This window comes from Martes martes (assembly GCF_963455335.1).
Source record: "Martes martes genome assembly, chromosome: 5".
Taxonomy (NCBI): domain Eukaryota; kingdom Metazoa; phylum Chordata; class Mammalia; order Carnivora; family Mustelidae; genus Martes; species Martes martes.
Window position 1 is genome coordinate 22019915 of NC_137892.1, and position 16170 is coordinate 22036084.

The following is a 16170-nucleotide window of genomic DNA, read 5'->3' on the forward strand; positions in this document are numbered from 1 at the left end:
CGGGCTCCCTGCTCGGTGGGGAGTCAGCTTCTCCCTCTCCCCGCTCCCCGCACCCCCCCACAGCCTCCGGGGCTTTAACTCCATTTCTCTTAAATGAATAAATAGAATCTTTAAAAAAAAAAAAAAAGTATAAGAAAAAGACTAGAAAATCTATCCATCCAACAGTGAAATTCTATGCTGTCCTTAAAAACTTTTTTTTTTTTAATTCAATGATGGAAATGATGGTTTCTGTTGTCATTTTAAGGGGCTTAATACCCAATGAAACTGCTTTTCAGCCTCCCCCAGAAAGGTCTTACCCCATCAATCAGTTCAGAAATGTTTCAATCAGTGCCTGAGAGTCTGCCATTCAGGGGGTCCCTCTCCAACCCCCCAAAGGATGATGAGGTCATCTACATGACAAGACCTCTTGCTTTCCTCCCCAATGGGAAAGCAGTCCTACAGGCAAAAACCCTTTTCTTCTGCTAGAAACTTTCTCAGCCCACCCTCCTGCTATAAAAGCCTTCTCTTACCCACCATCAGGCTCACCCAACCCCCCCCCCAACTCCCTCCCCTCCAAAACCCTCACTGCAGGGAGCACTGGGTGTGGTGCATAAACAACGAATCTTGAACACTGAAAAAATAAAATTAAATTAAAAAATAAAAGCCTTCTATTTTGTACCTCTCCCTCTGCTTGTCCCACGAGATGTTGCCCAATCCATGAATTGTTTGATAAAAGCTGCGATCCCCGAACTTACTTGGCTGAATTTTGTTCTTTTTTTTTTCCCAAGATTTGTCAGAAAGCGAGCACAAGTGGTGGTGGGGGGGGGTGCGACAGGCAGGGGGAAAAGCAGGCTCTCCACTGAGCAGAGAGCCCGATGCAGGACTCGATCCCAGGACCCTGAGATCATGACCTGAGCTGAAGGCAGAAGCTTAACTGAGCCACCCAGGTGCCCCTGGGTTTTGTTTTTTAACAAGTGATACACTCTCCTTAGCCATGTTCGGAGAATTCAAATAAGGTCTCCGATATGCAATTAGCCCAGTTTCTGGAGCATAGCAGTCAATACACGGCAAACTTCTGGAATCACTGATGCTTATCTACGCAAATCTTTTAGCTGTGGGTATGTTTTGCAACTAACACCTTCTAGTATCATGGGGGCCCACAGGTCAGGATCAAGCAAATGCTACTCACATTTCTCAAAGATACCTGCTGCGAGTGTCTGATTTCCTTAAATGGCTGGCGACCCCTACAGCCTCTGCATTCTTTTGGAAACCTCAACATTGAATACCATTCAACACAGTATCTGGGGAGTTTCAATTAAGTGTTTGCCTAAATGCCCAAGCTTTCAAAATGGCATTAAAAGAAAATTTGGACTTTACCTGTGAATCTCAGGAGGCCCACCTCGGAGTACGGCTCCCATTCCGGTCGAGCCGGCCACGTTTTCACTGCAAACTAGTGCTGGTCTTGGTGCCTCACATCCCAGAACCCTCTGGTGTCTGAAAGCAAAGCTGATGCCTCCCGGGTGCCCGTGAGCCTGAGCCTGGGATCAGCCCTTGGCCTCACCTGGAGCTGGTTAGCAATGCACACTCCCCAGTCCCCACTCAGCCCTACTCAGTTAAAATCTGCATTTTGGCAAGATCCCCAGGTGAGTTGCATGCCTTTTCACACTTGCTGTGTGGCTTTTTAATTAGAAGTCCATCCTCCACTCCTGGAGCGCCCGAGAAATCCAGCCTGAGCTAAGTTTCCCCAAGAAGCCCAGGCTTGACTTGGACGACCATACACTACCCAAGACCTTGTCCTCTGCATTTCATGAGCGCGGGTTCCTTGTTAAGTGATAACACAGACAGACGCCTGGGCTGTCGAATCTCGATAGCTCAGAATCTAGATTTATCAGTCTGAATTCTGCCCCAAGGGGTTCATCTACCTCTTTCTAGGTTCGCTTTGGGCGTTAGAGGCAATTAAGAGCAGGTGAACAGACTACTTATGACTCCCCTAGTACCATCGTGTATTCAAAGGTGTTCTGATCATTCATAAAAGATATTATAGAATTAAATACCATTTTCGGGAATGCTGCTGAAAAGAAGAACGTGTGAGCGTCTGCCTTGGGCTCAGATCATGATCCCAGGGTTCTGGGATCGAGCCCCACAGCGGGCTCCCTGCTCAGCAGGGAGTCTGCTTCTCCCTCTCTCAACTAAATAATAAATAAATAAATAAATAAAATCACACAGGGTTAAATGACAAAATTCACCACTGCTTTGGACACGTGTTCCACAGAATCACACAGGCAATAAATGACGTGAGAATTCCTAGCGTCAAATATAAAACATCTAACTCTGCCTAACAAGCTAGCACTCCAACTTACTCTCCTTTCCTCCAACCTATAAACTGCGGCTAGATCACTGCTTAAGACTCCTACTACAACGTACTGACCTCTACAGCATTTCATGAATGTCTTCATTGCTTCCTCATCACCCAACAATGTGAAGGAATTAGGCACATTTAAGAAGGAATTCAAACGTCACATGTGAGGGGCACCTGGTGGGCTCAGTCTGCGACTTTTTTTTCTTTTAAAGATTTTATTTATTTGACAGACAGAGATCACAAGTAGGCAGAGAGGCAGGCAGAGAGAGAGAGGAGGAAGCAGGCTCCCTGCTGAGCAGAGCCTGATGCAGGGCTCGATCCCAGGACCCTGAGATCATGACCTGAGCTGAAGGCAGAGGCTTAACCCACTGAGCCACCCAGGCGCCACAGTCTGTGACTCTCGATCTCAGGGTTCGGAGTTCAAGCCCCACCTTGGGGGTAGGAATTACTGGGAAAAAAAACATTTTTTTTTTTAATGTCACATGTTAAAGCTATAAGCAGAACTGACAACTCAAGAAATTTTAACAAGAAGATCATTTCTGGGCTACACATAGTTCCTCATAGTCAGACGTGCTTTACCTGAAAGTGGAGAGATCATTTAGGGCAAACAGAATCAAAATGAGGAAACAAATTAAGGATGACAAAGTATCTTAAAACTCTCAAATCTCAAATCATATCGAATCTACTCACCATATACAATAAAAGTTCAATTTGTAAGAGATTTCCAAGACAGTGTCCTCAGCCAAGCACATACACATTACAACCCCATTACAAAAAAAACAAAAACTCGTGTTATAAAATTAAGATCTGAAAAACTCATTTTATGATCCATCATTGCAAAAACACTTTTTCTAGTTCCAAGATGGCAACGTCCTACCTGCCTCTTCCTCTTGAAAATCGTATCCCCTCCCAAAGAAAAAAACCATCCTGAAACAAAAATACACAGGAAACTGAAAAGCCAACTCCAAGCGCAACCAGTAGACCTGTGTAACCGTTAACGACACAGACATGAGAGCAGATGGAGGGGTGGTAAATGACCTACATGGTGGAGGAAAAGTCAAATCGGAAAGCTTGTACAGGGAAGACCCCACGAGCTGCATTTACCCTCGCCAATCTCCAGGCAAGCTCAGAAACCACAGGGACCACGTAAGGGAAAGCAACAGAGGGGTCCTAGAGCTGGAAAGCAGGCGAGATTCAATGTGCTGGGATCCAGAAGTGATAAAAACTGGGTACCACTCCTGTCTTGGGGGAGCTAATATTTTAGAAAATGCAGACAGAAGTGAAATGTCTAAGAGCGTCAAGAAAACAACTCAAGCAGGGAAATGGGGAGTACGGTCTGTTGGGGGACGGGAAGACACAATTTAAAGCGGAGTTATGGACACCTGGGTGGCTCATTAGGCTGAGCATCTCCAAACCAAGAAGATCATCTTCACTGTCTGCATCTTCAGAGAGCCCTTGCTAGGTGGTCGCCAGTAGGGTTTGGCCAATAAGTAGCACCAACAGATCCAGCGAAGGAGATTTCTACTCCCTCTGTGTCCTGGCACCAGTCTCAAGAGTTAGGTGAGCCCAACTCCCAGCAAGAACCCTTCCTTAATGTCTCTCTGCCCCCAACATCTTGGAACACGATTCCCCCTTGCCGTCCTTGCTCTAGACACAGTAACGGCTTTGAGTGGCGACTCGTCTTTCCAGGGCCTCACCAGTTTCTCCAAGGTGGCTCACACCTCTAAGTAATCTTTTCATTACCCTTTCAATGGGCCCCTCTATCGTGAAGGCTACTTCCTGCCAGTACCCAGGCTTCACCAGTTTGCCATCTCAAAGCCTTCTTGAGCTCCCTTATTCTCTCTACCCAACATGCTCATCACTTAGCTCTTTGTAGGCCCAGCTCATTCGGGGTGAGGTGTCAAACTTCTAAAGGGGCGTCCGTGACCGCCCAGTCTAACAGCCCCTTCCTCAATCACTCTTCTAGCACTTTCCATTTCCTCAAAAGGAAGCTCCCAAGAGTGAGAACCTGGCTGGGCGGTCTTGGTCACCTTATAACCAGTACACAACTCCATATCTCAGAAAGAGCAGGAGTCGAGTCCCAGGAGAAACTTCTATTTTCAGGATGTTCATCGTCGTGAACAAGTTGGTGAAGTTCTTCTAAAATGAAGGCAGGCCTGTCTTGTCTTTAACATTTGGTTCTCCAGTTTCTGTAGCCATGCCACGATTGATGGTATTCCCACATGGGACACACTCTAATCCGATGATGACCCGGTGTTCAATGCCTAGGAGATAGCTCTGACTCCTCTTACTTTTCTGAAAGTAACTACAACTATGAGAATTAAATTATACAGTACCATGGGAATAGCATGGAATCAACTTAAAAAAAAAAAAAATGAAGAGCCATCAAGCATGAACAATGCATTGTGACCCACAACCAGAGAATGACCCAAGAGTATGAATATGAACTAAAGAGTCTTCTGATCAAAATCTGATTACAGAGCAGAAAAGGACTGTCTCCTGACAATCTGATCAGTTAGCTGAAGTAAACTAGTTTCACGTTAAGCTTTTCTAATGACCGCTTTGACAAGAATTAGAGCTAGTAAGTACATGCCCAAAAACCTTACGTAAAACCTTAACTAAGTTAATATACTTGGCTGAACTTCTCTTATCAATGATTTGTTTCCATTTTCCACATAAACAGACTGAAAATCCCAGGATGTGGTCCAACAGTTACAGGTATTTCAATCTTTATTAAAAATGAAAAAAATCCAGGAGAATGATTCTTATACAACTCTACAAGGTTTTATGCCACCTCTCCTACTCCTCTTAAAGCTTTTAAAATGTCGGGGCGCCTGGGTGGTTCAGTGGGTTAAGCCACTGCCTTCAGCTCAGGTCATGATCTCAGGGTCCTGGGATCGAGTCCCACATCGGGCTCTCTGCTCAGCAGGGAGCCTGCTTCCCTCTCACTCTCTCTGCCTGATTCTCTGCCTACTTGTGATCTCTCTCTGTCAAATAAATAAATAAAATCTTAAAAAAAAAAAAGCTTTTAAAATGTCTACACAGTATGTGCTTACACAGGCTTGAGACTCAAACCTCACCACACACAGGGCTTTAGCAGCCCGAATGCACAATGACCCACAAACACTGCAGAAGCTTAGTTAGCCTATGTCGTAAAGTGCTATTCATTGGTGGGAATGGAACAAAGCCTGCTCAATGCTGAACTTCACCGTGAGAGCTCCCACTTGCGCTGGGGACGAAAAAGCTAATTTGATGCTACCCGCCTGAGGGATAGATTCCCATTTAAAAATATATTAAAGACAAACAAACAAGGAAACCAGGTAAGGCCGAAGATTTGGGTTGGTCTATCAAAATAGGTCAAGAGCATTTCAAAACCATGAGTGCTAATGTACAACAGTCTAGCTTCTGAATATTTTAATGTCTAAAAAATACACAGTTTAAATAAAAAAAGCACCTAGGTAAGAGACAGCTTTTAAAAATGAACATAAATTTTCAATTAAAATATTAATTCTTCAATAATATTCTTCAATAATATTCATGTACTTACTAGCTCTAAGAGCTGTTAAAAGGGTACACAGTCACTATGATTTTTGTTATTATTCCTAAACAACCAGATTCGTCTTTTACTTTTATAGATGCTTACTGCTAAACAATTGGCCACAGAAAACAACACCCAACTGACCAGTTACTTCACATTTTAGAATAATTTAATGACTTTAAAAATAAATCGTGAACTTTCCAAACATGTAAACATAAACCAGGACAATCTAATATACAGTATCAATGTGAAAAAGAAGAAAATCATAAAATCACAGGACACGCTAGGAGGGCAAAAGAACTAATATGCCAAGTATCAGTGAATCTTCACTGATATTTGTAAAAAATAAATTATTTGATATAACTCATTTCATAGAGTAAGAAAAACTGAAGACAAATGAAGTGACAAGTTTCAAGTGTTAGCCAAGAACTTCGTGTTTCCTGCAAACAAACAAACAATGTTTAACTACACACGAAGGTGTGGGCATTACAGCTAAGGGAACTCTTCAAAATATCCTTAAAAATACAATTTGTAATCTTAAAAGAAAAAAAAAGTAGTATTCATTTTGCAGGGAATATACTCTGAAAATCCGTTATACACCTCAAAATACATAATTTTTCATTTAAATACACTACCATTTCTCTGACCTTTTTAACCTATCTATACTTTTCGTTCTCCTATGAAAAACATATGTGAGACACAAGCTAAGTACTAATTTCCACCCATAAGGCATCTAAAAAATATCTTAAGACATGAACATGATACAAAATGAAAAAATCAAACACCAAAGAAATGTAGTAATAAATACTTTTGTATCCCCCTTCCCTCCCCCCCAGAAAGGAAATATAAGTATCAGCAACAGGGCTGACATAAATAAATAAGATTTCCTGTTCATAAAAAAAGACAGACAATCCAGTTAGAGAGTTAACCATTTCAGAGTTAATTAACCCAGGAGTGTCCTTACTCCCATGTCTTGTGAAAGGCAGGACGACGACAGGGAAGAGGCAGAACTGTTCAGGTTTTTCCGATTTAAGAGGAAACACGCACAAAAACAACTGTGATCACAGACTACTTAGATGATATGTAATTAGTTACGAACGTTAACACCAAGGCATTATTCTGCTCCCCTTTTCTACCCTAAGTCACGTCAGATGCTTAAATTACATGTGCTCTTGGTATTCTAGGTATTTTGCCGTGATGGGTTCCTCCAGCTGGACTCCCCCGCTGCCCATTAAGGCAAATGCTGGGTACATGGTATGCGAGCAGTCCACCTGGCGCTCGTAAAGGCATTTCATGTGATCCATGTCATAGAAAGCCACTCTGCCTTTGTCGTAGTCAAGGAAAATCCCTATACTCGTGGGCATGGGGAGAACTCTGTTCTCAGGCTCGTTGGCAGAAGTGGCTGACTTGGGTATGAAAAACTTCTTCATGCCGATGGTGACCAGTGTGAACGGCTGTGAGGAGTCAAAGCAGGCGTCTTCACTTCCGCTGTCATGGCCGCTGTCTTGCTCATATCTGGAACACAACGCATGAGTCTTAGCTGTGGTGCCAAGCCTTCGGGGAGCCTCCAAATGGTTTCAAATTAAACTGTACATCAAAAACTTTTATTAAGACACAAATCAGTTAAAAACATGACGACTACACACGGCCATTTAGAGTGACTGACCAGAGACTCAGCCCCAAATTCTTTGTCATGAACTATCATAAAATGTCTATATATATACCTGCGGATGAGAAAAATAGTAAAACCCTATAAAATAATTCAGGACTCTGGCCTCTCAGAACTGAAGTGGGGGAGGGGTGCCTAGCTGGCTCAGACTCTTGTTTCCGGCTCATGAGTTCAAGCCCCACACTGGGTGTAGAGATTGCTTAAAATAATAATAACAGAAGGAAAAAACTAAAGGGAATGATCAGATTAAATATTCATAGCACATAATCATATGTAAAAAAATATATATATATAAAACCAAGATGTGTGCCCTAATGCAAGGAATTGGCAAATTAAGGTAAAATACACGAGCAATGCAAAACAATGCAGGAGAAAAGTCGTGTTTCATGGTCCTAAGAACCCTCATTCTGGACTGGGATTTCTACACGGTTCTATGAGGCAAGCAAGCAAGAATGAGGGTTTTTTTCCCCCACAAATATAAAACAGTAGCAGCTTATATAAATTTTGGATACAAAGGTCCTTCCATTTTCTTTCTGTGCAGAGTTCACTTCTTACATATTTGTGATTATGGTACATTGACACTTTTAATTGCATTTTTTCACTTCTTTCTGATGTTGTAAGCTTTTTAAACATTATGAATGCCAATATTCTATCAATATTCTAGGTCTATGGCATTATGTTTAACTGACCATGTCCCAATTACTGTTTTCATCATTTTGTCCATTTCTAACACTTGAGCAAAAAGCTCTTCCTATCAACTCTGATTATTAATTTGGGATTCTGTTCACACAAGGGGTCAAAATGGTTTGTGTGGGCTAGTAGACATATCCCATCTAAAACAACGAAGCCATATAATCTTGGTTCAATCACCCATTTCTTAAGAAACTGGAAGTCTCTGATATGGAAACCCGTGTCCCATCACTCAATGTTGTAAAATCCTTACAGGGGACTTTGAAGAAAACTGTGCCCCATAACAAAAGAACGACTTCGTATCCGTTCTGAAGTAAGGCCATCAGAAGCACTTCACCATGCACTTGAGTAGCACTGACCACAGAAGGAAAGCAGCAAGGAAGCTGAGATAAAAACCTTTTGAAATTTCAAAGTGCAAAGCACAATCAAGAGATATCCAGAACAGACTCAGTTCCTCGCAGCACCAAAAGGAACTGCGGAGTCACAATTCTCACCGTGGAAATACAAGACAACCCAACCCCTTTCCTCAGCTAGCCACCTACCCGCAGCCAAAGCCCCAGGGTCTAAGAAAAGCACTCCGACCGAGGTAAGTTTAACCCAGGCGGACTTCCCGGCTTGCCTTGCGCACGAACAAGGCTGTTTACCTGCAGAAGGATTCTCGAGCCCTAGACCGGTAAGAGAACCTACCTTGGACTAACTGCATCCCGGGGAGAGCGGAGCCATTCCTGCAGTTTATCACTGGAAGCGACGCCCGCCTTGACCAGGTAGGAATACGGCTCCACACGGAAGGCCCAGAAGTGCTTCCCCTTGGTAATTCCAACGTCTCCGATGATGTAGTCCAGGCTTGTGTAATAACCCACTTGGATGCGATCCGCCGCAAGCAGGAGATTAAACCCGGCTCGGCTCTCCACGCGGTCTCTCTTCAAGTTCAGAAGCAGGTGTTCATTATTGTAGCCACATTTTTCATCAAAGAGGAAACTGAAAACTGTAGAGAGAGCTTGGAATTAGTCTGATGACTACATGTTAGGGTTTCTGTAATTGGCGGTTCAATCTGATCAGGTCTTGAACCAGAAGACTGAAATGAGCTGTGAGAGGGGATAGTTCACACTGCCGTCGACAAACTGGGACAAACCAACCTCCTGACCAGATCACCTCCAGGACAATCTCTCCATCTGAACATGCTCAGAAATGTCAGAAGGCAGAAGGAAGCATTTTAAGCGTATGAGAAAACCTACGGATGGGGTTCCTTGCAACAGACAGAGCAGATCTCTTCTAATGTTTTACACTACTGGATCTGTCCCTTTGCTCCTTAAAATAAGGGACTGTTCATTCTCGTAACTATCTGTACATTTTCCTAAACATGTTCCACATTCCATAGATTTGGAAAACATTACCTATTCTACTGGGGGCTTCTCCTTATCAATCAAAATGGCAGAGATGAGACACAGGGCATGATGTTAAAAAAAAAAAAAAAGGTAAAGGTCTGGGGTTTAGAAAGATGAGTTTTAATCCCTGCTCAAGGATTTAAACCTTTAATTTCCTCCAGTAAGGGATGGACATAATGCCACTCTTCTAAGTCTCTATCAACTCAACTATATGAAGCAGGACACTGGTTGTTAGCCCCAAAGTGGAAACAACTCAAATGTCCATCAACACAGGAATGCATAAAGAAAATGTGGTCTATCCATACAATGGCATAGTATTCCACCTAAAAAAAATAAGGAAATTCTGGTACGTGCTGCAACATAGATGAAGCCCCAAATACACCAGGAACAGAAGGATTAGATCATTCACTTCTGTGAGGTACAGGCAAATTCACAGAGGCAGAGAGTGGAAAAGAGGTTCCCAGGCTCTGTGGAAAGAAGGAATGGTGAGTTGGTGTTTAATGAGCAGAGAGTTATGTGTAGAAAAAAATGAAGCTATTCTAGAGACGTGAGTGGTGGTGGCCACCCAACAGGATGGATGTACTTAATGTCACTGACCTGTACCCTTAAAAATGGTTAAAATGGTCATTTTTAACTATATCACATACCACAATTTTTTAAAAAATGTCTGCTAGCAAGCTAAAGCCGTTCTCCGTTTACAGGCTGACCAATCTTCCTGGTAATGCCTACTGTCCTGCCATGACCATTCCTGCTTCCGGTCCATCTCAAATGTCTCCCGGTTTACAAAAAATATATTTGATTGGTCACCCCATTCACACAGCTTCTCTCAGAGAAAAGCAAGTCAACTCTGGGAGCACCTGGCTGGCTCAGTTAGCAGAACCTGCGACTCTCAGTCTTGAGGTTCTGAGTTCAAGCCCCATACTGGGTGCTGAGATTACTTAAAAACAAAATTAAAGGGGCACCTCGGTGGCTCAGTGGGTTAAGCCTCTGCCTAAGGCTCAGGTCGTGATCCCAGGGTCCTGGGACTGAGACCCGCATGTGCTTGCTTCCTCCTCTCTCTCTGCCTCTCTGCCTACTTCTGATTTCTGTCTGTCAAATAAATAAATTTTTAAAAAATCTTTTAAAAAAAATTTAAAAAAAAAAAAATAAAAAAAATAGACAGCTTGGAACATGTCATTTCTTCCTTTCCCGTCCACCACATACGTCCCTGAAAATAGCAACTACTTCCAGGTTTCTTTCTAATTCCACTTTCAGTCAGAGAGCAGAGAAAAGGGGAAACTACATAAATGGTAAAATATCACTTAATACTTGCAAATACGCCCTCAAACTCTCTTATTGGATTTTATTCAAATTCAAGAACAATAATGTTGGCCAACCCCGATCTGTATTTGTATTCTAATTTTTTTTTTTTTAAACTGGCCACAACAGGCATGAAAAACACGCAGTGGATAGTACACTTTGGACAAAAGGGGAAGGAAAGACAAGGGTGTATGAAATATGGGCTTGTGAGCCACTGAACTGGGGCGGGGGGCAGCGGGGTCTAAAAACCAACTGGAGGAAGCTCGAAGGCAGCCACCAACAGGCCGGAATGTTCTCCTGCTACGCACAGGAGCACAGCTTTGCTTCTGAAGATCACCTGTCCACGGAGATGCTGCAGGTGGCACCAGACCTGGTGATTCTCATTCTGGAAAAATCTACAGGCGCTCCATGAGGAGCAGCAGCGGTTTCTGACTCTGAAGGTGGGGGAGGGGGCTGCGAAAGGGGAGCCTTTGGGGGAGCGGGGGGAGGGGCAGCTTCCACTTGGTTCTAACATTTGTCCTCCAACCCCGCCCATGTGGGGAATCACTGAGTTACAGAGAAAAAATCCGGACAAATCAGAAGGAGCTTAATCACAACAATATTTCATATTATAACAATAATTTTTTTAAAAGTCTACCTACATCTATATTGTAGAGATTTCTATACACTCACCAAAAATACAGAACTCTACTATTTAAAACTCGTAAGGTAGCATCTATGCACTGTTAATCTCAAATTCATAGCCCTGCTCACTCGAAGTTCTTCATGTTCTCTATCTACGTCAGGCCAAATTCTAATCCTGTTCCCAGCCTACCTGGTGAAATTCACGCATGCGGTTTCTTCCTAAACCCTACCTGGGGATGGAATCGGTTTTCTAGAATTTTTTTTTTTTTTTAAACAAACGAATGCTGGTTTCAGTGTGGATCTAGACAGAGAGCTGGCGCGGTTATTTTTTTATCCAGGTCTCCTTGGACTCCAAGGCTTTCTGATCCCCCACATTCACACTACCTGGAGCCGGCGGGGTATGAAGAATCAGCTCTCTGCTGCAAGGACTGCAGATGGAGCCCTTGTAGGCTCGCACTCTGAAAGCATAGTTGCAATTGCTTTCCAGGTCTGAGATCACTTTGCTGGTGCCACAGACTTCTATCTCGTTCCAAGACAGCATTTCTTCATCTCTATTAATCTTCCGATACTCAAGGACGTAGCTATCCGCTTTATCCTTTTCAGGATGGTACCAGTTGATCAGAACATTGTTATACACTTTGCTCTGTTCCTCGTTGATCTCTGGCACGTCTATGCCTGAAAGCAGCAAGATACGAAATGTGGTAAAATCACGGTATTTCAGAACCTGCATGTCCCTCTGTAAAAACGATGTACCAACAAGTAACTTCAATCGTTTCCACATGGTCCGAGAATTTTCCTTTTTTTTTTTTTTAAAGATTTTATTTATTTATTTGACAGACAGAGATCAGAAGCAGGCAGAGAGGCAGGCAGAGAGAGAGAGGAGGAAGCAGGCTCCCCACTGAGTAGGGAGATGGATGTGGGGCTCGATCCCAGGACCCTGGGATTATGACCTGAGCCGAAGGCAGAGGCTTTAATCCACTGAGCCACCCAGGCACCCCTTTCCCCTTTTTTTTGTCTAAGCTTTTATTTCTTTGTCAGCAGGAAAGGGAGAGAGCACAAGCAGGGGGAGCGGCAGGCAAAGGGAGATTCAGGCTCCCTGTTGAGCAGGGAGCCCAATGCGAACCAATCCCAGGATCGGGATCATGACCAGAGCCAAAGTCAGATGCTCAACCAGGTGCCCTGGTCCAAGAATTTTCTGAATCTGTAATGCTGTGTATAAGAAAAGGAGCAATTCCGGCAATGTATGACAACAAGGACCGGCCATGTGGACGTGCAAACTGAAATACACCAGACACAGAGACCTACGCTGACCACACGATCCTACTTCTATGAGGAATCTCAAAGAGCCCAATTCACAAAATCAAAGACTGGAATGCAGGCTGCTGGGGGCTGGAGGAGGGAGCAACAAGCAGTTATTAATCAAGAGGCATAAATTATCAGTCAAGCAAGACGAAGATGCTCTAGAGAGAACTCAGTACAACATCATACTCAGAGTCAATGATGCTGTGTTCCACGCTTAAAACTTGTTAAAAGAACAGATCTCAAGGTATGTGCTCTTACCACAAAATTGAAAATGAAAAAGAATAAGCACAAAAGACTCTTAAAGGTATATTTAGGTTTATACCTGAAAGGAAGGAGAGCGACAGAGAAGACGAAAAAAGATTCAGTAGCAGCTTTACGTGTTACATTCATTCTGAAACACCGTAAGTTAAAGTTTTTTAACCATCTGCATTTCCATTTCCACCTACTAAGTAACAACACTGGACTTGAAATTGTTAATCTATGTCCTCCTAGAATTATTAATAAATACTTTTAACTCTAAGTTTGGCCAGTCTGACGAAGTTCAGTGAAACTTCCATGATTTTCTTCCAGATTGTGTTCCAAAGAGTTGCAAAGCAATTTAATTTTTCTTGGCATAAACATGATAGTTATTTATTAAAAAAATCAGAAACTATATATAACACACATGAAGCAACTCAAAGATAACCAGTGTAATACTTTTGTGCACATCCTGTGCAGATTCTCCCACGGCAGCCCGCGCCATGGCTGTATCAACATGTAACAATGATCAGAACCGGGTTTCCAGTTTTTCATGAAAAATACAATACAAAAAAATCACAGCTAAACCTTCATGCATATGCAGGATCCCTTCCATAGAAGAAATTCCAGTAAGCTTAACAGCTTAGGATAAACTAGCGAACTCTCTCTCTCACACACACACACACCCCACACATTCTATCAAATCAGAGCCTCCCCCAGAAACATACGAGCAATGCAGAAGCCCGTCTGGGTATGGAACGTTCACGCAACCAGAAGTTACAGAGCCCATAATGAGAAATGGAAAGTCATTTAAAATACATTTGGCGGGGGGGGGGGGGGGGTGTGCAAAATAACATAGTAGTACATACCTCCACCCATACCTCCCCCTTTTTTTTGAACCATAGCTTACTAAAAACAAATGTGCGTGCAGGAGACAATGAGACCATTGAGTAGTTAGAGGCTGGGGAATGACTTTCCCGTCACCCATCAGCTACCCTGGTTCTTTGTCAGACACTGGTACAACCCAAGATTGCCAACCGTCAACATCCTCTTTCCAAGGACTGTTTTGGGACCCCCAGGGCAGAGAGGACCTTGTTCTCCTAAGTAAACCAGGTAGTGTATGAAAAACAATTCAAGTCTACCTTCTGGAAAAAGGGAGACTACAGTACCTGAAGCAGAATTAGCATTTGACAGAGTAACAAATATGTATTTAAAAAAAGAAGAGCCTTGTAATAAAAATAAATACACATCCAGGGTGCCTGGGGGTCTCAGCCGGTTGAGCGTCTGACTCATGATTTTGACTCAGATCATGGTCTTGGGGTCCTGGGATCAAGCCCTGCGTCGGGCTCCACACACAGCAAAAACTTGAGGGTTCTTTCTCTCTCCCTCTCCCGTCCCCCCCCAACGCCCACTTACATGTGCTCTAAAAATAAATAAATCAATCTTAAAAAAAAAAAAAAGACAAGCACATATCTGAAAAGAGATTCAAATATAGATTTGAAAGAAATGAGGTCACAGTAATCATCCTTCAGTTTTTAACTTTAAAACCTTTTCTCTTTTGAGTGCGACACCTGGGTGGCTCAGTGGGTTAAGCCTCTGCCTTCGGCTCAGGTTGTGATCTCAGTGTCCTGGGATCGAGTCCCGCATCAGGCTCTCTGCTCCGCAGGGAGCCTGCTTCCTCCTCTCTCTCTCTGCCTGCCTCTCTGCCTACTTGTGATCTCTGTCTGTCGAACAAATAAATAAAATCTTTAAACAAAACAAAACAAAACAAAAAAAACCTTTTCTCTTTTTTAGGTAGGGTCCATGCCCAGTGTAAGGCTTGAACTCACGACTCTGAGGTGAAGACCTAAGTTCAAGAGCCAGATGCCCTACTGACTAAGCCACCCACCCAGGCACTCCTAGAATTTCTAACTTTTTTTTTTTTATTTTTTTTGTTACTTATTTGACAGAGAGAGATCACAAGTAGGCACAGAGAGACCGATGTGGGGCTCCATCCCAGGACCCTGAGATCATGACCTGAGCCAAAGGCAGAGGCCCAACCTACTGAGCCACCAGGCACCCCTAGAATTTGTAACTTTAAACAAGACAAACTTCCTTCGGGTGACTGTCCAAATCCACACATCTGTAACTACACAGTCATCAACCTGTAAGTATTCCACTGTAAGGACCGTTAAGTGTTCACCGTCAACTGAAGAGAAATCGTGGGGGAGACATGACAAGGCAAGGAGGGGAAAGGAAAGGAAGACCTCCCCACTGGGGAACACCACACCATCATAAGAGTCTGTTACAGCCTCAAAATGCAGATGCCCCAGTTCTAATCCCCAGTACTTCAGAATGTAACTTTATTTGGAGAAAGAGTCTTTACAGAGGTAATTAAGTTAAAGTGAAGTCATCAAGATGGGAACTAATCCACCAGGACTAGTATGACTGGAGTCCCTTACGAGCAGAAATTGAGACAGACGTGTAGACAGAAGACCGCGGAAGGCCGCCATCGGCAAGCCCAGGAGAGCAGCCTCAGAAGGAACCAACACCTTGACCTCGGACTCCGACCTCCAGAACTGGAAGAAAATACCTTTCTGCTGTTCAAGGCACGCAGTCTGTGCTGTTTTGTTTCAGCAGCCCTCATGAGCTGATACAGCCAGGTAAACACTTAAAACCTCTCAGAGTCAGTTTTCCCCGGGAGACATCATTTCTAGGTTTCTGCTCTAGAGAAACTCACACAGGTGTGCACAAGTGAACATGACAAGGACGTTCAACACAGCAACAGGGAAAAAACAAACGGTCTCTTGGTAGGGAAATGATTTCTATAATGAAATACTATGAGCAGCTAAAATACAGCTTTAAACCAGAACTCTTTGAGCATCAAACATCTTAAACTTCATTTTTTGGAAAAACAATTCACAAAAAGGATACACATGCAACCTGATGCCATTTACTCAATGTGTTTTTTTAAAGATTTTATTGATTTATTTGAGAGAACACGCACGCGCAAGCTGCAGAGGGAGGAGGGGCAGAGGGAGAGTTGGAGAAGCAGACTCTCCGCTGAGCAGGGAGCCCGACACGGGACTCGAACCCAGGACCCCCAGCT

The 16170-nt window shown here is 43.3% G+C and overlaps 1 protein-coding gene across 8 annotated transcripts in view; it reads right to left on the reverse strand.

Moving 5' to 3' along the window:
* Window positions 1-6031: 6031 nt before the first annotated feature.
* Window positions 6032-16170, reverse strand: part of TRIM36 (tripartite motif containing 36) — a gene marked incomplete at its 5' end in the record, with an annotated part of 46377 nt that continues 36238 nt past the window's right edge. For all 8 annotated transcript variants that reach the window (XM_080804559.1, XM_080804556.1, XM_080804554.1 and 5 more), the window contains 3 exons: window positions 6032-7391; window positions 8923-9220; window positions 11928-12218. In XM_080804559.1, coding sequence (XP_080660685.1) covers window positions 7037-7391; window positions 8923-9220; window positions 11928-12218 — 944 coding nt within the window. In that variant the 3' untranslated portion in view covers window positions 6032-7036. The remainder of the gene's footprint in view (window positions 7392-8922; window positions 9221-11927; window positions 12219-16170) is intronic.